This window comes from Notolepis coatsorum (assembly GCF_963971535.1).
Source record: "Notolepis coatsorum genome assembly, chromosome: 9".
Lineage (NCBI taxonomy): Eukaryota > Metazoa > Chordata > Actinopteri > Aulopiformes > Paralepididae > Notolepis > Notolepis coatsorum.
Genome location: NC_140173.1, coordinates 127,749,511 through 127,775,473, shown reverse-complemented (window position 1 = coordinate 127,775,473; position 25,963 = coordinate 127,749,511). Strand labels below are relative to the sequence as shown.

The window sequence follows — 25,963 nt, the reverse complement described above, 5'->3', positions numbered from 1 at the left end:
TTTCCTTTTTGGAACGCACCCGTTCTCCTTCTTCTTCTGTTTCGATCATCCAGCCTTGTATCCAAAGAGCATCTCCCTCTATATATTGGAACTCAGCCAGCTGTCATTAACCGAATGAAAACTGGTTATCCATGTTTTTTTCCTTCTTTCACTTAACGTTGTTCCAAGTGGTCCGCCGTGTCACAATCTGCCCATTTCACATTCTAATGATCTCTCAAACAATACAAATTATGTGACGTGGCGCGGTCTAGGTCGGATTATGCCGGAGCGCGCGATTCTTCAGAAAATCCCAAAATGTTGCGCGAGGTCGAAATTGAGATATTGGCAATTTTGAGTGCTTTGAAATGTGTTTCCTTATTTGCAAAACTTAATACGACTTGTAAATATGTTAATTATTGTTAGATTGTCCAATGTATTATTTCAATTTATCTGAATTGGGAGATTATCTTCTCTCCGTCAAAATTGAAAGTGTATCTCTGTTGCATAAAGGCTGGCTGGAATAAGGCATAGAATAAGGCATCTACTCCAGTACGCGCTCCGCAAGTCTGTAAGCTTGCACATAACAGAGTATAGAGAGAGGGGTCTATAGCAGAGGTCCCCAACCATCGGGTCGCAGACCGGTACCTGGCCGTGGATCATACCGGGCCGCAAAGAAAGAATAAAGTCGTTTAAAATTGAATGTATTTTATTTTCATTAGTCTTCCGGGTATTTTATTTAGAAAGATGGTCACTTCCGCCTGCACCTCACTCCCACATACTTGACTCAGTCGCAGGTTTTTAATAAAGGCTGGCTGCCAGCGCACATAAGACATAATAATGGCATAACTGTTAGATTATTGAATTTCTCTAACGAATGCATCTATTTCAGTCGCAAGTCAGACAGGCTCGTGCTGCTCGCTCATAACGGAGTAGACTGACTGAGGGCAGCGCACACACAATACACACATACTGTACCACGGAGCGACTGTAAACTGTCTCTCACATCATAATAACAAAGCCACAAATCCCGATCCCCTGCAGCTCACCTGGAGAAGGTGTTAGGTGGGGGAGGGGTTAGGTGTGTTGCAATGTGGGTACAGTAGTCCTGCATGCATCGTTAAAGGTCCGCTATTTTTCACTTTTTGGGCAATTTTACACAATTCCTGTGAGTCTATGGAACACATCTGTTCAATAAAATTCACTGTTTTGTATTTTTAATCAAGTACTTTGGTGCACCACTTTCTGCCCTTTCAAAGTCCAAGCTGTTTTTGGCTGGGCTCCGCCCATACTCGCAATGCGCTTTGAGTGACAGTCGCCCACCTGCACTATAGCCTACCTAAGAGATGGTTGATACGCTAGCACAGAGGAAAAACGCAGAAACGCTACAGTAAAATTGTAACGTTAATACACTATTGACACATGTGCAGACAGTTGACAGTTGCTGAGTAATGATTTGACAACTTCTGTCCATAATAAATATAACCCTGACAGTGAATCAATGGCCAATGGCTCAGCTTCAACTCCCATATGAAATGCACACACACACACACACACACACACACACACACACACACACACACGCACACACACACACACACACACACACACACACACACACACAGACACACAGACACACACACACACACACACGGAGGAGTACTGCTAACGCTAATACACTATTGACACAATTGATTAATAAATAAATTAATTATATTAATTATTAATAAAATTAATTACGGCTAATTAACTAATTATGACATATGTACTTACTGATTCGATACTTTCTTTCGGTCCCGAAGACTTGGTACAGGCTAGCTCCCTTCTTTAGCAACAGCCAGGAAATCACCGCAGCATTATAAAGTCCTTCGTCTTTGCAAAAATCCAAAAACTAACTTGGCCCATTGCTTGTGGAGCACGATATCATTAGGAAATGAGTGCAAGGACGTATTCGCTGCTTGCCCGTTTTTGCTCATGTTATGGGAGATTAATAATATAATAATGAGCAATAACTTGTTCTGAGTCCAAAAGTTGAAATAAGGAAATAGAAAATAGATTTAATTCCTCACATAGATCAATTGTTAAGGAATGCACAGTTGAAGATCAGACCATGTAAACAAATGTCCGTTCACCAAGTGAGGACGATCTCTCGTCCCCCAAGACCGTTAATACAAAATTAATATATACATATGACGTGGAAGGAACTGGAAATCACCCTGAGGATTGGCTGAAATGACTATTATGGCTGCTTTACAAGGAAAACAGAGCGGATCCCATAACAATGTCACTTATGGCCTTATAGCAAGGATCAACATAGATCATAACCAAATTGTTTTGACTGGCTAATGTGTGCTTCTCTTAAAGAGAAACATACTACGTTGATATCTGATGACAGCGCCCTCTCATACAATACCACAATGGTATGATAATATATTTCCACGACACTCATCATTTCAATGTTACGCTAACTTCCTCGAATTGTTGATTGTTGTGGGCGGTGGCTACAACCACAGAAGGAGCTGAGGTATGCAGATCAGATTTCTTACACGTCACAGACCAACGAACGCGTTTCTTGTACCGGATCTCCTCTCTGGTAAACAAGAATACCCTGAAGACTCTAGCAGGAGCACTCATTCAAGGGTACTACGACTATGCTTGCACCTCATGGTACCAAAGCACCTCAAAGGCACTAAAAAACAAATTACAAACATCTCAAAACAAGCTAGTCAGACTACTACTTGACCTGACTCCTAGAACCCACCTCACCCCTGCCCACTTTGACAACCTAGGATGGCTTAGAGTAGACGACAGAGTACAGCAACTTGCAATGGGCCTGGTCTACAAGATACACTACGCGACCAAGGTACCCATGTACATGTCAAAATACTTCCCAAAGGTCAGTGAATACCACGATCACAACACCAGAGGGAGCTCCACAAATCATGTAAAACCCAGATTCGGCTCAAACAAGGGACTAAACACGTTTCGCAATTATGCCACATCAATGTGGAACGCCCTACCTAAAGCTGTAAAGGAATGTGAATCACTACCCACTTTCAAAAACACTCTCAAAAAACACCTACGTGAGACTGCAATTCGAAATTGGCCCCTACAAATGTCCTAACCTAGTTGTACAGTAAATGACCAAGTAAGGCTTTGTCAGTATTCCAATGTACAGTGTAAAATGTGTGTGTGTCCCCTACCCAACCCCCCCACCTCCAATGTACAGCCCTCACCCAACCCACCCAACCCCACCCCACCCATCCAACCTCCTCCAATGTACAGTTTCTACGCCAAATGTATATACACTCCTTTTCTGGACACTTTTGTATCACAAACAGTACTGTATTTGCAAATCTGATATGTCATAAATGTATAGATGTAGCAGTACTGTCTATCTGTATGTCATGTATGTCATATATGTTATGATGAATTGAAAATGGGGGACCCTGATGTAAACAAGACGAAAGTCTTTCTCTGGTCTGCATCCCCTTAACAATTGTATGTATTGAGCTGTACTGTACTGTACCCATTCTGCAATCTGTTAATAAACTTTTCAATCAATCAATCAATCAATCAATCAATCAATCAATCAACCACTGGAAAAGGCCATTTATAAGATAGGGGACCTGTAAGAGAAACAGTTCCAAACCTTTGAAGCTCTGCCGCTCTAAACAAGCGATTGTGGTATCATCTTGGTTAAGACATAGATTGAAAAGTATACTATCCGCCCGATTTGTAAGATGTAAAGGAAAACTCCAATTTTTGGAAATTAGCTTATTTGCCATCTACCCTGGAGTTAGACAAGAAGATACATACCTTTTTCTTCTCTGTGCATGCAGTAGGAGTAGGAAGACGTTGGGAACTAGGCTAATGGAGGAACCTACTTCCAGTGACTGACGCTAAGCTAGGCTAACGGTGCGCGTCTTCCTACTCCTACTGCATGCACAGAGAAGAAAAAGGTATGCATTTTAACACTCCAACATTTTGGGAACCCTGGAGTTAGACAAGAAGATGCATACCTTTTTCTTCTCTGTGCATGCAGTAGGAGTAGGAAGACGTTTGGAACTAGGCTAATGGAGGAACCTACTTCCAGTGACTGACGCTAAGCTAGGCTAACGGTGCGTGTCTTCCTACTCCTACTGCATGCACAGAGAAGAAAAAGGGTATGTATCTTCTTGTCTAACTCCAGGGTAGATGCCAAATAAGCTAATTTCCCAAAATGTTGGAGTTTTCCTTTAAGTGATGGCTTATTTTGAAGGTATGAACCTGTACTTTCATATCATGTAAAAAAAGAAAATGTGTAGATTGCTCAATAAGACCTCAAGTCTGTGCCTGGTCAGTGGTCACATATAATCTAACTTTACCAGATGTAACGTTACATAAGTAGATGTAAATGTACAATGTACTGTAGCAACAATGCTTGCTAATGCATAATGTTAGCTAACTACAAAAATACAGCGCGCCTGCATGATAACTGTAATTTACTCATCATTAGTAGCAACACTTGTTAACTAACTGAAACTAGGCTTGCCATGGTAGTCGGTGATACCGTTGTTACTCAGTGTTCAGGTACATTACTTGCCCACCTTTTTTTCAAATAGAAATAAAACCTATTTAGTACCCACATTAAAAAGAAAACGCTAATTTGTAAAATACTAAACGTGTTATATCAAGAATGTAAATCAGACAACATTATAATCTGTGCAGACAGCAGCTAGTTTTAGGTTTCACTTTCACTTACAGAGTAGTTTTAACTTCACATGAATTAGATTAGATTAAACCCAGCAGCAACGAAAGCTTAACTGGAGCTCAGAGTCCAGACCAGCAAAAGTATGTTTGCACAGTATGTGATCAATGTGTCCGTCAATGAACAGATAGAAAAGTGACGGAAGGTATTGCTGTCCATTTGTTTATTTTTAAATGTCCAACAAATGGATACCAATAATTTACAATGAATTAAAAACAGATGTAGACGGACAGACACAGCGGATCAATGTAGCCGTGTAACGTTAAAGATCAAAGTAAGCGCACTACAGATATTTAGCGTCATTTAGTCAAATGTCCAGTGTCAGCGCTAATACTGGTGTTGTCATGAGTTCATTAGTCATGGGAAGTTCCACACAGTGGAAACCCTTTAACTGAAACTCCACATTACAGTACAGACTCCAGGCAGAGACGGAGATACCGCAATATTGTTGCATCTTCTGACACGACAATGGAGACAAGTACAGTATATATATGCCCACAAGATGGGACTTATAATTGACCAAACTCATTTCACCACACAGCACAAACACCCACTAGCTGTGGGGTTTACAGTGATATGCTCATCGTCAATCAATCATCCTTATTGATCATCAATACTACTCAGAGAATGGCAATAAAAAGCGTGCATACCATTTGATCTGAAACAGCCCGCAAAACAGACATAGAGCTATCGGCCTCTTTCTGCTTAACGTTATTCCCAGGGTCTTTCTTGGGCAGTATGTCCTTTGATAATCCATGACCAGCCAGTCCTTTGATGATCGCCAGCCAGTTGATTCTTCTGACTTTGACGAGCAAAGGCCAGCGACTCGTTTGACGGGCTCAACAAATCTGACTGTCTTTTTTAAATTGCACCAGTTTTGCCTACTTCACTCAGTTTTCAGTGGGCTAACGTTAATCTTCCCCATTGACAGCAGTCAGGTGGCGTAGCGGAGATTGTGCTCGTCACCAATGCAAGAGGCTGCGGTCTCGACTCCCGGAGAGTCAGCATTGCCTTGGCTCGGGCTGATGGCTATACTAACTCGTTTGGCTGAGTTAGGGGGAGGGGAGCCGTGGGTGGGTCCTGGGCGTTGTGGACAGCGACCCCTACAGTTCGGTCGGGGCGCCTGCTCAGCAAAGGTAGGATCTGGTGAGAGGTAGTGCGGCCTCCCACACGTTACACTCTCCCGGTGAGAATCTGCGCGGCCAGGCTGGCTGCCGGCTGGCTGCACATGCGTCGGAGGAAAGCATGTGACAGTCTCCGGCCTCTCGGACCAACAGTAGGGGAAAGTGCGCAACAACCAGGAAGGGGGTTGGGAATTGGCATAACGACTAACAGTGGGATGGGAGAAAGAAGGAGGGGTAAAAAGATAATAAAAAAATAAAATAAAAAAAATCTTCCCCATTGACAGTCTAATACACAGGCACGAACTCAACTACGCTCAACTAGAACTCAACTGAAGTACTAAACAGAGGCACGTGCATGCCCAGTGTAGGTAAAGGTCTTGAGATATGAGTTTTCCTGAGAGCTAGACGGAAGTCTTTTATACTCCGCTCTAAATGGAAGAGAATGCGCTATCTCATGTGTTCACTTTGTCATGTTTCACATTTTTACACCCTATAAAATGAATACAAATTAATATAGAAAAAAATGTGTGTGTGTGTGTGTGTGTGTGTGTGTGTGTGTGTGCGTGCGTGCGTGCGTGCGTGTGTGCGCACACGTGTGTGTGTGTGTGCCCTTGTTTTCCACATTTTTACCAAATGTCCCTACAAGTGATGAAAACAAGATTTTTGTTGTTGTTGAGGTAAAGCTATTTTAGGATTAGGGGTTAGGGTTAGGTTTAAATTAAGGTTAGGATCAAGATTAGGGTTAGGCATGTAGTCGTTATGATTTGTATTTGTATATGTGACCTTTATTTTGAAAACCGTGTTGCGACGCAACCTTGTTTACGTTTGCGCTTTTGACAGTGAAATGTTCAGTTCAACTTAGCTCGAAGGAAAGACTCTAATCAAAAAGGTTTAATTGACCAGTATGAGGCTCTTACGGTAGGACTTTGATTGTTTATAGAAGAGGAATGTAATACTATGCAAAACGAGAAATAAACAGTGATTTTTTCCAGCAGTAAGTTGCAAGCCACTTTCATACGGGGAACCGTGACAATTATTAGTATTATCTTATTTGCCTATTTGCTATATTGTCTCATTATTAGATAGATAGATAGGTTGATACTTTATTGATTCCCGGAGGGAAATTTAAGTAGACAGTATTTAAGTATTGAAAAACTTCCTAATAGTTGGCTACTCACCTAATGCATGGCTGAACGTTAGAAGTGTGTCCCCGTCAATCATCACTGCCAGATCCGACTTCATTTAATCGGCTATTGTCCAATTATCTTGCAGTCACCGTCAATGTATCAACTAGATCTCCCCATTGGAAGAGTGCAGGCGATCAACTGTTTATACCGGACCAAAGGAAACAATTCAGACTCTTGCTTGAACATTATTTATTTAGGATATCCCATCCAAACGCTCAATACTCCACTGTCATTGACAAACAGCCACCAGATGGTCAATTTAGACAGCTCGTAGCTGGTAGCATTAGTCCTTAGTTAGCAGCATACAGTCAGTAGCATTTAGCAGCTGTCAGTAGTAGTGGCATTTAGCCAGTCAGTAGTAGCGCTTAGCCAGTAGAGTCGATACAGTCAGTAGCATTTAGCAGCTGTCAGTAGCAACAGTTAGTAGCTGTCAGCATTTAGCATCGGTCAGTAGATTATTTACCTATACAAAACAGGAAACAAAACGACATCCATTAGCCACATGTGCTATGCATACATAAATGATAGTTATGAACAGAGTCAGTGCATACAAGAGATAATACAATGCAACGTACCGTTAGCCAGTTAGATTGCCCACGGGGCTTTTCTCATTACAGGCCTATGACTATGTGTGTCTCTTAAATAGTGCGTCACAGAGACGCTGAATCAGCCTCACCTGTCCACATCGCGTGATTACCAAAGGTAGCCGCATTTCTGGCAGACGCTCTCTGATTGGCAGACGACAGTTTCTACACTGGTTAAGCTTAGGCACTCTTCGAAGTTGGTTAAGGTTAGAGTTTGTCTTAGAGCGTGACGGCAAGTTCTTTCGACGGTTAAGCTTAGGCACTCTTTCGAAGTTGGTTAAGGTTAGAGTTTGTCTTAGAGCATGGCGATAGAACGGCAGGTAGTTTGCAGGCTGTTTGACGTGGAAATGGGCAAAGACACAGCTCGTCACGCTATTGGGCGCACATGTCACATGACCAGAAACATCTGCCAGAAATGCGGCTACCTTTGGTAATCACGCGTCCACATCCCAGTCTCCTGGCGTCCCACAGTTGCAGTAAACGCCCACTAGGTGGCACCAGATGATAAATAACACTTGTATAATAAGTGCCTCTATAATAATGATAATAATAATAATAACTCTGTAGGAAGGGCGCTGGATAATTCTCCAGCTATGGTCTCTTATCATCTCTCCACATCGGACGTGGTTGTCATAAGATGGACTGATATCCGCTCTGTTCTTCTTGCAGAGAAAAATTAGCGGCTTAAACGTATTGAAAGGAAGTTCTTCTTTGGCGATGCAATAGCCCACATTCAGTTTCGATTCGATTGTTCGCTAGGAATTATGGGATTTGGTGTTGGATGTATGGACTCTACACAGACGGGGACATGGTATTTAATCACACGATAGACTACAACTACCAAGTAGAATAGCGTGGCCCAGATTCACTTCACAGTACACGCAAATATTTTTTTCACACACAGGCTATCGCACGGGGGCTACGCAGTAAATTCATTCATCGCCGACAGATTTTTTCATAGCACCGCGACATTATGTCGCACTGTACAGCCCTGGTTGTAAGCTAATGTTTTACTTATCCAATTTGTATGGATTAATTTAGGAGTGAAATGCGAATGAAGGGTTGAAATCACTACTCGCAAAATATTATTTACCACTCGCACGGGCCAAATTAAGGGGCAATTTGCGATAACCTCGTCGCACTGTACAGCCCTGTTGTGGATATTGTATTGTGTCAGATGATGACTGAATAAACTACTACTACTTCTCTTCTCTTCTCTTCTCTTCTCTTCTCTTCTCTTCTCTTCTCTTCTCTTCTCTTCTCTTCTCTTCTCTTCTCTTCTCTTCTCTTCTCTTCTCTTCTCTTCTCTTCTCTTCTCTTCTCTTCTCTTCTCTTCTCTGCTTCTGTCTTGGTCATACTAGAACAAACTCTCTCTCTCTCTCTCTCTCTCTCTCTCTCTCTCTCTCTCTCTCTCTCTCTATCACACACAGAGTCAGACAGACAGTATGCTCAGCTAATTAGCTAGCTATCAGAAACCACTGCAGCAGAAGCTCTGGCCTACATTCTCCATTCTATGATTTTACTGCAGCCTCACCTTACTGACAGCACCAGACTAAAAATAACACACACACACACGCACGCACACACACACACACACACACACACACACACACACACACACACACACACACACACACACACACACACACACACACACACACACACACACGCGCGCGCGCGCGCACGCACGCACGCACGCACGCACGCACGCACGCACGCACACACGCACGCACGCACACACACACACACACTCACACATATGGCAGACATACAGTACATACTCAGACAGACTTACATACATGTACACACACACACCATGCTCTCTCCCAGTGAGAGGTAATGTATACCAGTTTAAATGACCTGTTTCACATAAAGACGCATGGCACAGAGCCAGGGACTTAGTGAGCGGACACACACACACACACACACACACACACACACACACACACACACACACACACACACACACACACACACACACACACACACACACACACACACACACACACACACACACAGAGACCTGTACCATCACTGCAGGGTAAAATTGGCGTGTTCAGGAGAAATGCTGCTGCTGATGGATCATACTGCCTCTTAACCTTGTTGTAATACCATCTGGCTCCACACACACACACACACACAAACACACACACACAAACACACACACACACACACACACACACACACACACACACACACACACACACACACACACACACACACACACACACACACACACACCACAACTGCAGGTATGCACATTGCACAAACAGCACAGGCTAACACAAACACAGAGACATTATGACACAAAACACACACACACACACAGACACACACACTGTTCTCACATGGCTGATAGATTCTGCAGGGAGGTGTGAGAAGGAGGAGAGGAATTAGAATTAGAGAGAAAGAGAGAGAGAGAGAGAGAGAGAGAGAGAGAGAGAGAGAGAGAGAGAGAGAGAGAGAGAGAGAGAGAGAGAGGTTTGTCGTCAAGATGTGGACTCAGGCGCTCCATCTCAGGACATAGGAATTCAACGCCAGGAATACACTAGTCTAACCATGGCCAGAGAGAGACCCAGCCTACAACAACCCAAACACAAATTCCTCCTAGACACAATTGCCCTAGAACACAGAAAAAACTACACCTATCTCGGCCTAAACATCAGTGCTACAGGGAACTTCAACCAAGCTGTGAACGACCTGAGAGACAAAGCAAGAAGGGCTTTTTTTATGCTATCAAAAGGAACATCAAGCTAGACATTCCAATAAAAATCTGGCTCAAAATATTAGACTCCGTCATAGAACCCATTTCCCTGTATGGTTGCGAGGTCTGGGGCCCACTTGCAAACCAAGATTTCACAAAATAGTACACACACCAAATTGAGACATGCAGAATTTTGCAAATCCATTCTCTGCACCCAACGGAAAACACCAAATAATGCATGCAGAGCAGAACTAGGAAGATACCCACTAATGATCAGAATCCAAAAAAGAGCATTTCAATTCTATCCCTATCACCTAAAAGAAAGTGACCCAGACACACTCCATAACAAAGCCCTCACCTACAGAGAGACCCTTGAGAAATGCCCACTCAGCCAGATGGTTCTGGGACTCTGCTCACAAACACAAGCAGAGCCACCAGACAGAAACCACACTGGACTAAACCAAATTATAAGAAAACAAAAAGAAAACTATCTGACACATTGGAAATAATCAACCCAAAACAAGAGCAAATTGGAATGCTATTTGGCCCTAAACAGAGAGTACACAGTGGCAGAATACCTGAGCAATGTGACTGACCCAAAACTAAGAAGATCCTTGACTAGGTACAGACTCAGCGAGCACAGCCTAGCCATCGAGAAAGTCCGCCATAGGCAGACAGAAGACAGACTGTGCACCCACTGCACACAAGAAGAGGTGGAAACCAAGCTACACTTCTTAACAACCTGCCCACTATACCAAGACATCAGAGACATATACCCACAAAGCGACTTTGAAAACATGGAAAATAACTCAAAACTCCCATACCTACTGGGAGAAATACAACAATGTGCAAACACAGCAGCAAGATTTCAAGTTCAAGTTTCAAGTTTCTTTATTAGTTGTCATACAGAAATACAGAATACTTTTGTATGAAATGCTTCTTTCTGTTTTGCTCCTGAGAGTGTGCTAGATAAAATATATGTATAAGTATGAAATAAGTATAATAAGTATAAAATAGAAAGTCAAGTACGTAAACAAGTGTAAACAAAACAAAAATTTTCAATATACATATATACAATATACAATGCAGAGTAGAGAAGGTAACTGAGTACAATTACAATACAATATACAGTAGTACAATGCAGAAATGGATGCAGATGAGGTACAACTTAGCTTGTGGTGCCACCTTGTGGTGGTAAGGTGCAATGTGCAATGAGGTGCAATTATGAGTTTTAGTGCAATCTCTTTGCCAATAAATATAAAGTGTGTTAAAGTGTCTAAAGTTTGTTAAGTGGGTGCTACAGTGAGTTGTTTATTTAAAGTGAGTGTGTACATGTGGATGTGTGTGCTGTGGGTGTATTTGATGGTTTGTTACATAGTGTTATTGTCGTTGAGCATCCTGATGGCCTGGGGATAGAAGCTCCTTCTGAGTCTCTCTGTGTTGGCCATGAGACTCCGGTATCGCTTGCCTGACCGCAGCAGTTCAAAGAGGCAGTTGTTTGGGTGGCTGGAGTCTTTAATTATTCTCTTAGCCTTACCCATGCACCGCTTGTTGTAAATGCCCTGGCGAGTGGGAAGCCCCCCTCCAATTGTGTGTTCGGCTGAACGGGCCACTCTCTGTAGTCTGCTTCGGTCTTGTGCGGTGCTATTCCCAAACCAGGAGGTGATGTTGCTAGTCAGGATGCTCTCTATTGTGCATGAGTAGAAGTTCTTGAGGATCTTCTGACTTACTTTGAACTTCCTTGGGCGCCTAAGGAAGTAGAGGCATTGTCTTGCCTTCTTAACTACACTGTCAATGTGTGTGGTCCATGTCAAGTCCTCGGATATGTGGACTCCGAGGTACTTAAAACTGTTCACTCTCTCGACCGGTGCCCCATCGATGCTGAGGGGGCTGTAGTCCCTGACCCCCGACCTCCTAAAGTCCACAATCATCTCTTTTGTTTTGCTGACGTTCAGGGAGAGGCTGTTCTCCTGACACCATCCCGCCAGAACCTCTACCTCTTCCAGGTAGGACCTCTCATCATTTGCAGAGATCAGGCCCACCACTACTGTGTCGTCAGCAAATTTGATGATTGTGTTGTTGTTCCGCTTTGCCACACAGTCGTGTGTGTGCAGCAAGTAGAGGAGGGGACTCAGAACACAGCCCTGGGGGTCCCCTATGTTGAGGGTGATGGATGAGGAGGTGCAGTTGCCTGCTCTCACCACCTGGGGTCTGCCCGTCAGGAAGTCCAAGACCCACTGGCAGAGGTCATAGTTCAAGCCCAGGTCCCTGACCTTGGCTATGAGTTTGGAGGGGACTATGGTATTGAATGCTGAGCTGTAGTCGATGAATAGCATTCTCACATAGTTCCCCTGCCTCTTGTCCAGGTGTGATGCTGCTGTGTGCAGCACATGGGCTATGGCGTCCTCCGTGGACCTGTTGGGGCGATATGCAAATTGCAGGGGGTCCAGGTTGATGGGGACGGAGGAACAGATGTAGCCCTTTACTAGCTTCTTTGTGAGCTGCTGTGACAAGAAAAGGACATCCAACGGAATACTACCACCATAAATACACAATCACACACAAAAAGAGATTCCTTCTGTACTGTACTGATTTCTTCTGATTTCTCTGTTTGAGTGTTGTGTTTGGCTTTGGCAATGTAAACGTATGTTTCCAAATGTCAATAAAGCCTGTTTGAATTGAGAGAGAGAGAGAGAGAGATAATGATCGCTATATCAACAGCATATTTCTACAAGCACCCCAGAGCCTTGTATCTATAAAAGTTTAATCAACGAGACTCAGCACACCAGATTGAAAGGGATGATTGAATGTGTATTGAATGAAGGTTTGGCAGGGGTCCCTCCCTGCTGTCTGACCAGGCACTGTGTGTCCTTGAGGCTGCAGGAGGGAGGGAGCCTAGAGCTGTGAATCTTCACTGGCCTCACGATTCGATTCGATTACGATTCAGCTGTCCGCGATTCGATTCGATTCTACGATGCATCTCGATGCAGCTCAATAATATATTACATCCTCAATTTTATAATCTATATTACTGCACATGGCTACTTTTTCATCAATTAATACAAGCAGTCAGATAAATTCACTTTTATTTAGAAAATAAATAAAATAAATGTATTTACTAGTGTTGCATGTAGGGCTGTACCGAATGCTTCGAAGCTTCGATCATAATGTTGAAATTTTTTTCTTTTTTTTTGTCTATTCAATCAGTTTAAACCAATGGGGGTTTTCTTCACAGTTGCAATTAAAGATTAGGCTACACTAATATTATAATATTATACTATAAGTCGTCACCATCACTTTCATACCAAACGTGCCCTTATTGGATTATTTATGTTGACGAAACTGATGAGTTATATTCATTAAAGAAAGTTGATTTAATAAAAGAAAAAGACTAATTTAATCAGATTAATCACTTAATTCAAATTGAGGATTTAGTTTAAAAAAATAATTGTAATTCATTTTTCTTTTTGTAATTTTTTTTTTATAGACATTCGAAGCTTCGTTCGAATACTTCAATCGAAGTTCGAATGTTAAAAAATGACATTCGGTACAGCCCTAGTTGCATGATACAGATACTAGAAAGGTATCTCGATACCCAGCTGTTAAAAATGGTTCAATACTCTTTTTATTAGTATCAGTATTGGTATCAATACTTTTAGAATAACCTGATGCTGTATTTTCTATGAGTTGAGTGGATGCATGACCAGAGCACAAGCTTTAACAATACAATAATAATAATAATAATAATAATAATAATAATAATATATTTGATTTGTAGGGCGCTTTATATTTGTGGAACAAATCCCAAAGCACTACATTGTAAAAGAACATAAAAGCTAGCAAGAGAGTTAAAAAAATAAAAATAATTTTAATAATTGATTATGTTCTGTCACTGCATCGATGCTGAATCGTCCACGTCCGCATCGCGATGCATCTTAGAATTGAGAGATGTCCACTGTCCACAGTACACCCCTAAGCCACGGGGGACCAGAGTAAACATTAGCAGCAGTGGCGAGTAGGGCTGGGTATTGAAATACGTTACTTGTATGGTATCGATCAAATTCAATACTATTTAGTATCGAAGAATGCCGTGGTACGAATGACGCTGTGGTAGGAATTGATTGATTGATTGATTGATTGATTGAAAACTTTATTAACAGATTGCAGAATGGGTACAATAATACAGTACGGCTCAATACATGCAATTGTTAAGGGGATGCAGACCAGAGAAAGACTTGCGTCTTGTATACATCAGGGTCCCCCATTTTCAATTCATCAGGACATTTATGACATACAGTACACGACATACAGATATACAGTACTGTTACATCCAGACATTTATGACCTGCCATGACACTCTATGCCAAACTTTGATACCTAAGTAGTTAATCTCATCAGTGTCGTCGAGCCAAGATATAACATTTCTTCTGTTCAACCACGAGCCACAGCTTATATATACAGTATATACACACACAAATGTTGCACATGTATATACACACAGATCTATTTGATTGTATCTATTATTCCTATTTTATCTTACTTCATTTTTAACTTTTTTGATGTATAGGTATTTATGGATTTCCCCTACAGGTGATCAATATAGGTACATCTTTTCTTATCACTGTATATATGTACACCTGGGTGTCACGGCTACTACATTATAACCCAGAGGCTCAGAACACACAGACAGGCAGACAGAAAGACCCAATGGTGGGTGTGTTTATTAAGGAAGGGCTGGGGGAAGATAGAGGCGTAAGTGATATATTTACATATTGTATCATAAATGTACAATGTGTACATATTACAAATAATAATTGATATATACTGAAATAAATTACTAATTGCGGCTCCAAAGCAGGTTCAGCCAAAAGCAAATGGCCATCCCACTGTAAAATGCTTCTAAAATGACAGTGTTGTCCCAGCGCTGGCTGCCACAGTGATGGTTTGGGGGAAGCAGCCTGTATCCTATTTTGAGCGACGGTGGCTTGACAGTTCCACAGCCACCCTGTGACAATGGAACTGACAGGCACATCTCCCATTTTTTTTTACCCAATGTAAGATCTGATCTATCCTTTGCAGGCTAAACATAGAAAACATGTCTGTCCAAACTGGATCGCACAGAGTTAATCCACCCTCCCCCCCACCCGGTACACTGCCAACAAACAAGATTCTTGTACCGGATCTCCTCTGGTAAACAAGAATACCCTGAAGACTCTAACAGGAGCACTCATTCAAGGGTACTACGACTATGCTTGCACCTCATGGTACCAAACAACCAAAGCACCTCAAAGGCACAAAAAACAAGACTACAAACATCACAAAACAAACTGGTCAGACTACTGCTTGACCTTACTCCTAGAACCCACCTCACCCCTGCCCACTTTGACAACCTAGAATGGCTTAGAGTAGATGACAGAGTACAGCAACTTGCAATGGGCCTGGTCTACAAGATACCCTACACCACTAAGGTACCCATGTACATGTCGAAATACTTCCCAAAGGTCAGTGAAGTCCACGACCACAACACCAGAGGGATTTACACAAATCATGTGCAACCCAGATTCGGCTCAAACAAGGGACTAAACACGTTTAGCAAATTATGCCACAACAATGTGGAATGCTCTACCCACAGCCGTAAAAGAATGTGAATCCCTACCCACCTTCAAAACCGCTCTCAAAGAGCACCTACGGGAGGCTGCCATTCGAAACTGGCCCCGATAAATGTCCAACCCCCCCTCCCCCCCACCACCCAACCCCCTCCAATGTACAGTTTCTTCCCCCTCAAATGTATATATTCTCTTTTAGAATATCTGTCTCTTAAACATTACTGTATATTTGTATATCGTATGTCATAAATGTCTGGATGTAACAGTACTGTCTATCTGTATGTCATGTATGTCATGTTATGATGAATTGAAAATGGGGGACCTTGATGTAAACAAGACGAAAGTCTTTCTCTGGTCTGCATCCCCTTAACAATTGTGTGTATTGAGCCGTACTGTATTCTGCAATCTGTTAATAAAGTTTTCAATCAATCAATCAATCAATCAATCAAACCCCCTTGTTCCTTATCTGTTTAGTTTGCTTCTTGTGCTGGAGGAGTGGGGGGGGGGGAAGGAGAACCAGTTAAATTATTCAAACTCACACTTCTCCACTCTCTCCCTGACAGCCTTCTCTCTCTCTACTGAATGACTGTCCTTTCTAAAAAGATGCTTTTACAACTCACTGCCAACTCACTGTAGGTTTAGGTTGCAAACACACACCTTGGAGCTCCCCAGTATGACCACAACCTCCCAGGCCTTACTGATGTTGGCCGGCGAGCAGTTCCACTGGAGCCGTTGGAGGTTGAAGGGCTTTGCTCAAGGACACATTGATGAGGGTTACGAACTGAACCCAAGCACGCATATCTAACGCTAGGCTATCCTTATTGATTGGCTATTTTCATGAATTATTTGTGTGTGTGTGTGTGTGTGTGTGTGCATGCGTGCGTGCGTGTGTGTGTGCTGGAGTGTGAGTTGGAGGTGGTTCAAAAGCTACTTATCTGAGAGACTGTAGTGTGTGAAATGGCGAATTTCCCAGTCAGAGTTTCTACCTTAGAGTGTGTGTCTTGGATGGGGATGTGGTGGGGATTGACGTGGTGGAGATTGATGTGTGGGGTGGGGTGTTTGGAAAACTGACTGTTCCGGGGGGGGGGGGGGGGGGGGGGGGGGGTTCACATACCTTCAAGCAACTGAAGTATTGGTATTAAATTCCTCAGTCTAAAGAGATGACCTTGCCCCTGGCAAGCCTTCTAGTGATCCATTGTTAAAGCGCCTCTGAGTGAATCTCTTCCAGTAATGAAGAACACTCTTATCTCAGTTTTTGGATGGATCCCACTCATGAGAAACAACTAATATGTGATTCTTCTTGCAGGGAGTGAAACATCTGCACTCCTATCACAGATAGCTGATAAATGACATTATTAAATGTAGCGTAATTCTAAAACAAACTAAAAGCTCAAGGACTCCTATAGGAGCCAAAGCACTCATGAGTTATACCTTATTTCTATTGGCTTAGTTGCCTACACTGTTAAAGTCTACATTTCAGAATACAATGGGGCTTAGCTGTATATTTAGGTTATTGTATTATTATATGAATGTTTATATGTTTATTTTTATAACCTTACATTGAAACGGCATTAGGAATATTGATTGGATTTAGATAAAGTAATTGAACCATCTTATTTGTCATAGGGCCTAACAAAAATAATGGTTTGGTTCCGGTTGCCGTCCGACCCTGCTGATTTAGGTGCGACCCAATTTATTTTATGAGTAAAAAAATAAATAAATAAAAATAAAAAAAAATTCAATAAAGTTTCATAAAAATCTTAGTCAAACCTTTAGTATTATGGATATTAAACATGCTGGCAGAGTACATGCATCCATGTTGTTGTGAACATTTTAATTAAATAAAGAAATTCCCTATCCATAGTCGCTGTGGGAAAAAATTTAATAAAAAATAAAATCAAATAAATTCCCTACTTACCCATGGCCTTAACTGACAACCAACAGGAACCAAACAATATTTTCTTTTATGCCCTATTACGGAAGTTGTCCTGCAGGGATCAATCCTGGGCTCTGTATTATTTACAGTATGTAATATTGTCTCATCTTTGAGCGGTTGTCAAGTTCATCTTTATGCGGATGACACTATTGTCTATTGTATCGCAGACTCCATTGAGAATCTGCAACTCTCTCTTTTAATGCTTTGCAAGATGCACTTATTCGTCTCAGACTGGTGCTTAATTCATGTTGTTTTCTGAAGCCAAAGATATTGTTTACAATGACTTGCATACAGTATCTATCTATCTACTATGAAGGGGTCTGATATTGAGAGAGTCAAAGTTAAATATCATATGGGTGTTCATGCCAGTAAACTGCAACAAAAGATTGGGTTTTTATATAGGAATAGAGCCAGCTTCCCTAATAGCAGAAAGAGTGTCATTGAAGAGGTTTTCCTGTCTGTGTTGGATTACGGAGATGTAATTTATAGACATCTGGCAGCTTCCACTCTTAAGCCCTCCATATATCATTCAGCTATTAGATTTATGACCGGTGATGGTTATGGTTCTTCTCACCATTGTGACCTTTATAGTAGAGTTGGATGGTCCTCCCTGGCAGAGAGGCGAGAGCTGCATTGCCATCTGTTTCTATATACTGTAGTGTAAAGCAATAATTGGAGGTTGCCCAAATTATCTTGCTTCGCTATTGGACCCTATGGTACATGATACAATGATTGCAGGGCTTTCCCTAAATTATTGTATAGGGGCGCAGCGCCACTATGACAGCACTCCAGCGCCACCATGTGTTTAATAAAACATTTTAAAAAGATTTCAACAATTGGGGCCAGCTTAGAAACAGACGCATCATTGTCTAATATGTGATTGCTCTGTCTTCTATTCCACTATGTGTGGGTGTGTGTGTGCGTGTGTTTTCATGTTCAACGTTAAACTATTGTGCAACCTTATACGCTGTACTTATAAATAACCTCTTTGGAACTTACCCTTGTGTTTGCTATTTTTTAAGTTGCAGGAAATTACAGCAAATGGCTTTCTTTATTGCACATTTCTTTTCCTCCAGACCACCCTCCAGTTGAGACTCCATCTTGTTTGAACATCCTGGGGAAAGCCCTGGATTGGCTGACACTTTTGTTTTTGTGCTGAACTTGGGAAAAATCTGCTTTTAGCTTCTGTGCTCCTGACACGTGGAACATCATTCTTAAAAAAAAATCTATATTTTGGTATCCTTTGGTCAGTTTAAATCCTTAATCACCATGCCGCCATGTATGATCAAGCCCCGATCTGGTAGACCATGTATGTGTGCACAATGCCAGCCTCTAACCTGTGTGTGTGTGTGTGTGTGTGTGTGTGTGTGTGTGTGTGTGTGTGTGTGTGTGTGTGTGTGTGTGTGTGTGTGTGTGTGTGTGTGTGTGTGTGTGTGTGTGTGTGTGTGTGTGTGTGTGTGTGTGTGTGTGTGTGTGTGTGTGTGTGTGTGTGTGTGTGTGTTGTAGGATGATGGGGACGACGCCCACCGTATCTCCCCCAGCCCGGTGGTCCATGTCAGGGGTCTGTGTGAAGCCGTGGTGGAGGCCGACCTGGTGGACGCCCTGGAGAAGTTTGGATCCATATGGTGAGATCTAGCTCCCACTCAATGTGTGTGTGTGTGTGTGTGTGTGTGTGTGTGTGTGTGTGTGTGTGTCTGTCTGTCTGTCTGTCTGTCTGTCTGTCTGTCTGTCTGAGTGTCTGTCTGTCTGTCTGTCTGTCTGTCTGTCTGTCTGTCTGTCTGTGTGTCTGTCTGTGTGTCTGTCTGTCTGTGTGTCTGTCTGTCTGTGTGTCTGTCTGTCTGTCTGTGTGTCTGTCTGTCTGTCTGTGTGTCTGTCTGTCTGTGTGTCTGTCTGTCTGTCTGTCTGTCTGTCTGTCTGTCTGTCTGTCTGTCTGTCTGTCTGTCTGTCTGTCTGTCTGTCTGTCTGTCTGTCTGTCTGTCTGTCTGTCTCTGCCTGCCTGTCTGCCTGTCTGTCTGTCTGTCTGTCTGTCTGTCTGTCTGTCTGTCTGTCTGTCTGTCTGTCTGTCTGTCTGTCTGTCTGTCTGTCTGTCTGAGTGTATGTGTTGGTGAAGAACACCCATATCCTCTGAGTTGTGGCTTGTCCTTGCAGTGGTAAAGTGTGGATTGCCTGTGTAAGAATGTGATCGAAAATGCAACTGTGGGTATAAGTGTAGTCTGTGTACAGTATGTGTGTGCCTGCGTCTGCATGTGTGTTTGTCATCTAGGTGATATCATCGATCATCTGAACAACGGTCTTGTGCTTTCCATCTAGAAAATCAGTCTCGCCTGAAAATAGACAAATTACCCTCTGTTACCAAGACTGGGAGGAAGGGAGGAAGGATGAAGGAAGGAAGGATGGAGGGAAAGAAGAAAGGAAGGAGGGAGGGAAGGAAGTATGGAGGGAAGGAAGGAAGAAAGAGGGAGGGAGGGATGGAGGATGGAAGGGTGGCAGGAAGGAAGGAAGGAGGCTAGGAAAGTAAGGAAGGAGGGAGGGAAGGAAAGACAGAGGGAAGGAGGGAGGAAGGAGCGAGGGAGGGAGGGAGAGAAGGAATGAGGCAAGGAAGTAGGGAGGGAGAGAAGGAAGGGTGGCAGGAGGGATGGAAGGAAGGATGAATGCTCTGTCCACAAGCATAATGGATGAATCCGGTTCCACCAGTCTGCATGTGTGTTTGTCATCAAGGTGATGTCATCGATCATCTGAACAAAGGTCTCAGTCACTCAGAGTCTCATGCTTTCCATCATCAGTCTCGCCTGAAAATAGACAAATGACCTTCTGTTACCAAGACTGGGACAGACTGAGAGGGGAGAGAAGGAAGGGTATAGCAGGAAGGAGGGAAGGAGGGATTGAAGGAAAATGTAAAAGATGCAAAGATGCATACAGTAGATATACTGTATATGTTACAAACCCATGCTTTAATTATTGTAGTGCTCATGACACCTGCTCCAGAGACTACGGTTGAAAATTAGCCAATCTGGCTAAACTGGCATATTTACAGCAATGTTCCTTAATATGCACTATCTCTGTATTTTAAACCAATAAATACAAAATCCATGTGAATGTCAATCAATATGAATTGAAAATGGGGGACCCTGATGTAAACAAGACAAACGTCTTTCTCAGGTCTGCATCCCCTTAACAATTGTGTGTATTGAGCCGTACTGTATTGTACCCATTCTGCAATCTGTTAAATAAAGTTTTCATTCAATGTTCATCTCAGTTTCCAAAGCAAAAGCGTTCATCCTCAGATCAGTTCATGTGAATGTAATGCTGCACATAGTGGCTCTGAGTCTGACACATACAGAAATACAGAACAGCATACTGACAAGCTGACAGCGCTGTACTGTGTATGATGTGAATGCTGTGCATATTACAAGAGAGGGAAAGAGCACGATTGTCACCGCAGAAATGCGGATTTATGCTGAATTCACTTTTGCACTGACATGTAAAACTAGCGTGCATATTGACATGGAAACCGGCAGATGTCGTTTTAATGTCTTATGTAAAATGTGGAGTCGAGGTAAAATAAAAAAGGGAAAGAAAATGTATAACAAGGACGGAAATGGGAATTGTGTGCCAAATTAGCATGTGCATTGATGCATAAAACTAGCAATTATACATGAAATATGTATCTATTTAAATGTAGAGTAGACGGCAGGTGTTATTTGCACTACTGGAATAATGACATGTAAACTAGGAGCCTGTGTGTTTGACATGTGAAAATAGCTGATGCGTGAGTTCGATTGCGTACAATGTAATAGAGTACATGGAATAGAGGAGAAATTAAGCCTGAGATTATAGAGAAGGAGGTAGCACTGTGAGAAATTGGAACTATATGCGCTGAATGAGAATGACCATTCACGTGTCAACCGGCAAGTGTATTAACATATAAACCACCAGATAGTAATGTTAATGTGCAGATGGAAAGCATACAGGGGCAGACGGGGACAGTAATATAAAACAAACGTATATCTCCAAGTAGTCAATTTGTTAGGTTTTGAGAAACACCAGGTTGATGGTTCCCCCGGGCGACACACACATGCCTTTATGATGGTTTACAGTGTCATCTCGAGGGACTCGCTTGGTCTCAAGGGTCACGACATGTTTGCTACACGCGGGTGACAATGCCAGCTATCAGTTACAGACAAGGAGACAACATGGGAGATAAGAGGCTTCCATATGACACGGCCAGGACGGTGTCGTATAGGTTAGTGGATGTAAATCTAGCTGTGAGGGGTTTGTTTTCCGAGTTCCCCATGAGGAGTTCCCCCCGTGTCTCCTGTTTCAGCCGGAGGGGGAGTTGTTTTGGAGGGAAGCGTTCCACTTTTCACATTGTATTACTGTTAGCTTAGCGTTGCTTGAAGCCCTGGACCCGCCGCTGGGTGGTGGGGATGTTAAACGTTGCAATGGGTCATCTTTTTTTTTAACCTGTGCAAAAGTCCAATGTAAGACTAGAGGATACGTCGTTGTAGGGCTGACCCCTATTTGTCGATTAATCGGTTGAAAGGAGCCGTAGTCGACTGGCCAACCTCTTAGTCGAATACAAAAAAATATATATATATATATAATTTTTTTTCCCTTTTTTTTATCATTCTTTCCAAAAGAAAAGAGGCCTAGAAGCGTGGCTAACGCTAATGGCACGCATACCAGAGGCTAACTGCCTACGAAAACAGGCACAGTCAGAGGCACTGAAAGAGGATTTCACCCATCTAATGAACACACTAGACTAGACAAATATCAAGATGTATCCATCAGTGAACCAATTGCATGCTTTTGCAGAGGACAAGAAGCCTTCAGTCGACTCCTTCAGACATTAAGCACCCCCACAGCCCAAATGGAATGATACAAAAAATAAATAAATAAAAATTGAAATTAAAAAATATTATACTTTTATTTTTTTTAGTCGACCAATAGTCGACTAGCGGCAAATTTTGGCCAATCATAGTCGACCATCCAAATCCTTAGTCGGGGACAGCCCTACGTCGTTGTAGTAAATATGTATAATTAATTCAATTGTAGGCCATGCACATGTAAGCAACACAGTGAAACAGCAACCGTCTGGTTTCAAACTGTGTTCCAGGGACCGCATTTTCCTGAGGATAATTTGTTTATAAAAATTATATATATATAACAAAACATATATATATATATGTTTTGCCTCACACATTTGTAAGTGCAGCTTTAAAATTAAGCTAAACTACTGTGGAGAGCTTGGTGGTTTCACCAGCTAAGGTATATTGACTGGACATCCCTATTTTATTTATTTATTTTACCAGGACATTTAGATTTGAAATCTCTCTTACAAGAGCGTCCTGGTCAAGACAGGCAGCAGCACAATTAACAGGATTGCAGACATGAAAACATAGAATAATTTACCATAAATTATTATAAATTACAGAATCACAAAATATCAAAAATACCCATCAATAATCATCACAAGTCATCAACATCAGGGTTCAGTGACTAGGGGTAGTAAAATAAAAAATTATTATAACATTAAGAATTACTTTAAAAATTAAATGCATCCAGTGAGACCAGCTCCCGAAGATTCAGATCATTTTGCAACTGATTCCAAGCAGAGGGAGCAGCTTACATAAACGGCCTCCCTAACTTTGTGTAAAGCTACTGGCTGTATAACAGTATGTTGACGTAGCCTTCCCAAATACCCCCAAGATTAGCTGAATGGAATACTATCCGCTGAATATAAGAGTAATACTTTTGTCTCCATTCCTGTTCAATGTATATATGGATGACCTCTCCACTAAACTAAGGTAATGTAAGACTGGATGTATGGTGGGGGAGAGCCTTATCAACCATCTGATCTATGCTGATGATTTAGTCATACTGTGCCCCTATAGTGCTGGTTTACAGCAACTGCTTAAAATCTGCTCTGTGTATGGTATACAACATGATATCAAATTCAACCCTAAAAAGAGTGTTGTTATGATAGTGAAAACTGAGGACCAGAAGCAAAAGTTTCCCTCCTTCTTGCTGTCTGACTGCGCTCTAGATGTGGTGAAGAGTGTGAGATATTTGGGTCACAATATCACTGATGACATGTAGAGATGTTCCGATACCATTTTTCCCTTTCCGATCCGATTCCGATACCTAAGCTTTGGGTATCGGCCGATACCGATATTTATCCGATACCAGTGCATAAAAAAAAAATTAAAAAAAAATTATATAAATTATACGTTTTTTTTTTTTTTTTTACAGATACTGTTATACTGTTTTTTAGTAATAACTAGAACGTATGGTATTTATTCAACAACAGGTGATTGTATAGATTTGTATTAGTATCATTAATCAATGAGTATGGGCTGCAGCACTGCAGATATACCCTACTCCAATGATCCACACGGACATTAAACGGTGTTGCACTCGCTACTCAGTGGCTCTGCAGATATACCCTATTCAGTCTGTAAGCTAGTGGCAGATAGAACGTTCATGTTGTGATTTTTGATGCAAAATAAATATTCAACATTCTCTTTTGAAACTCCGCCTCAGACTCTTATCCTTTGGCACTTGCTGTACTTTGCTTGCAGGTCTGCAGCCATTATTGCTGGATTATAAATAGCACCAACTTTAGACACGGTAACGTTATCAAGCTAAGCTAACTGACCTAGCTCGTCTTCCCGCATTGACATTTGATAACGTTAGTAATAGTCAGCTAACGCTAGTCCGTAGCTACTTAACTTAAATACAATTCACCGTGGGTGCATTATTGTTGATAGACGGTCACGGACAGTGTTAGGTCCTGAAGAAAGGACAGGCGATCATCTGATTTGATGTAACGTTAAAGCGGATGTTGTTCCAACTAGCTATCTTTCCAGCTAATGCTATCATAACACCAGCCAAACACATCCCGATTCCCGTCCGAGCTCCCCGTCACACCGCACTGTCGGGGACAATGGAATTTAAGAAAGTGTATCTGCTGTTAAAATGACACAGCATCACACTTTAAAACATGTTCATTTTATAATCCTCACTCTCCGCAGGACTCGGCAGGAGATAAATTACATCATGGGATCGGAGGCTAGAATTTACGTGTACTCGCCGATACCGATACCAGCATTTTAGGCAGTATCGGCGGCATTTCCGATACTGGTATCGGTATCGGAACAACTCTAATGACATGTGTGATGATTAGGGGTGGAACCAGGGCTTGACGTTAACTTTTTGGCTCACTAGCTACTGTGGCTAGTGGTTTTCCAAAGTCACTAGCCACTCAGCATGTTCACTAGCCAAAAATCCCAGCACTCGCGCCCCCACCCAAAAAGTTATAAATATAGGTAATTTCTTCTTCCACTGTCCTGTAGCATCCTCCTCACTGCTCCCTGACACTGTCTCCATCAGCAGACATATGGCTTCGGCGATGTGGGTGGCATCTGCTTTGTCAACTGACTGGATCCCAGCAAAGCACACTTCCACCTTCCCTGCTCTTGCACATCTCACATACACCAGCTCCTCCTCCATCACAGCACTGTCTGTAGAGCCATCACTCATGACTGAGAGGAACTTTGTGCTGGCAATAGTTTGTTTAAGTTTATTCCTTTCAGCCTCAGCAATGTAGAACAATGTTGGCAATGTTTATGTTTCGGTATGTATTACCAACGTGCAAGCCTTTCTGCTCATCTACTGTACCCTGAAGAAAAACAGTATGACTTAGCTATGTATTTTTCATATAACGTTAACACTGAGTGCACACTATACGCCGATCATAACCCAACAATAGAGAGAGAGAGAGAGAGAGAGAGAGAGAGAGATAGAGAGAGAGAGAGAGAGAGAGAGAGAGAGAGAGAGAGAGAGAGAGAGAGAGAGAGAGAGAGAGAGAGAGAGACTGAGAGCAGCTGTCCATAGTGCTGAATATTTGCAACAGGGCTTTGTTAGTCTGGAGCACCCGCTTTCTTTTTCGGTCTCATTATCTTTTAAATTTTTTGTTTGTTGGTGGTTTGGTTCACCGGGTCTGTTCACACCCACAATATGCCGCCACATTGTAACGTTACGTTAGGTCTGTATTGTAACCAGTTGAGCTATTAATGTTAACAGCATTCGTTCAG

General features: G+C 42.2%; 1 protein-coding gene across 1 annotated transcript in view; it reads left to right on the top strand.

The window, feature by feature from the left end:
- Positions 1-25,963, top strand: part of LOC311234290 (heterogeneous nuclear ribonucleoprotein L-like) — a gene marked incomplete at its 5' end in the record, with an annotated part of 108,602 nt that overhangs the window by 23,459 nt on the left and 59,180 nt on the right. Inside the window, one exon of the mRNA XM_084321426.1 lies at positions 19,374-19,492. Coding sequence (XP_084177552.1) covers positions 19,374-19,492 — 119 coding nt within the window. The remainder of the gene's footprint in view (positions 1-19,373; positions 19,493-25,963) is intronic.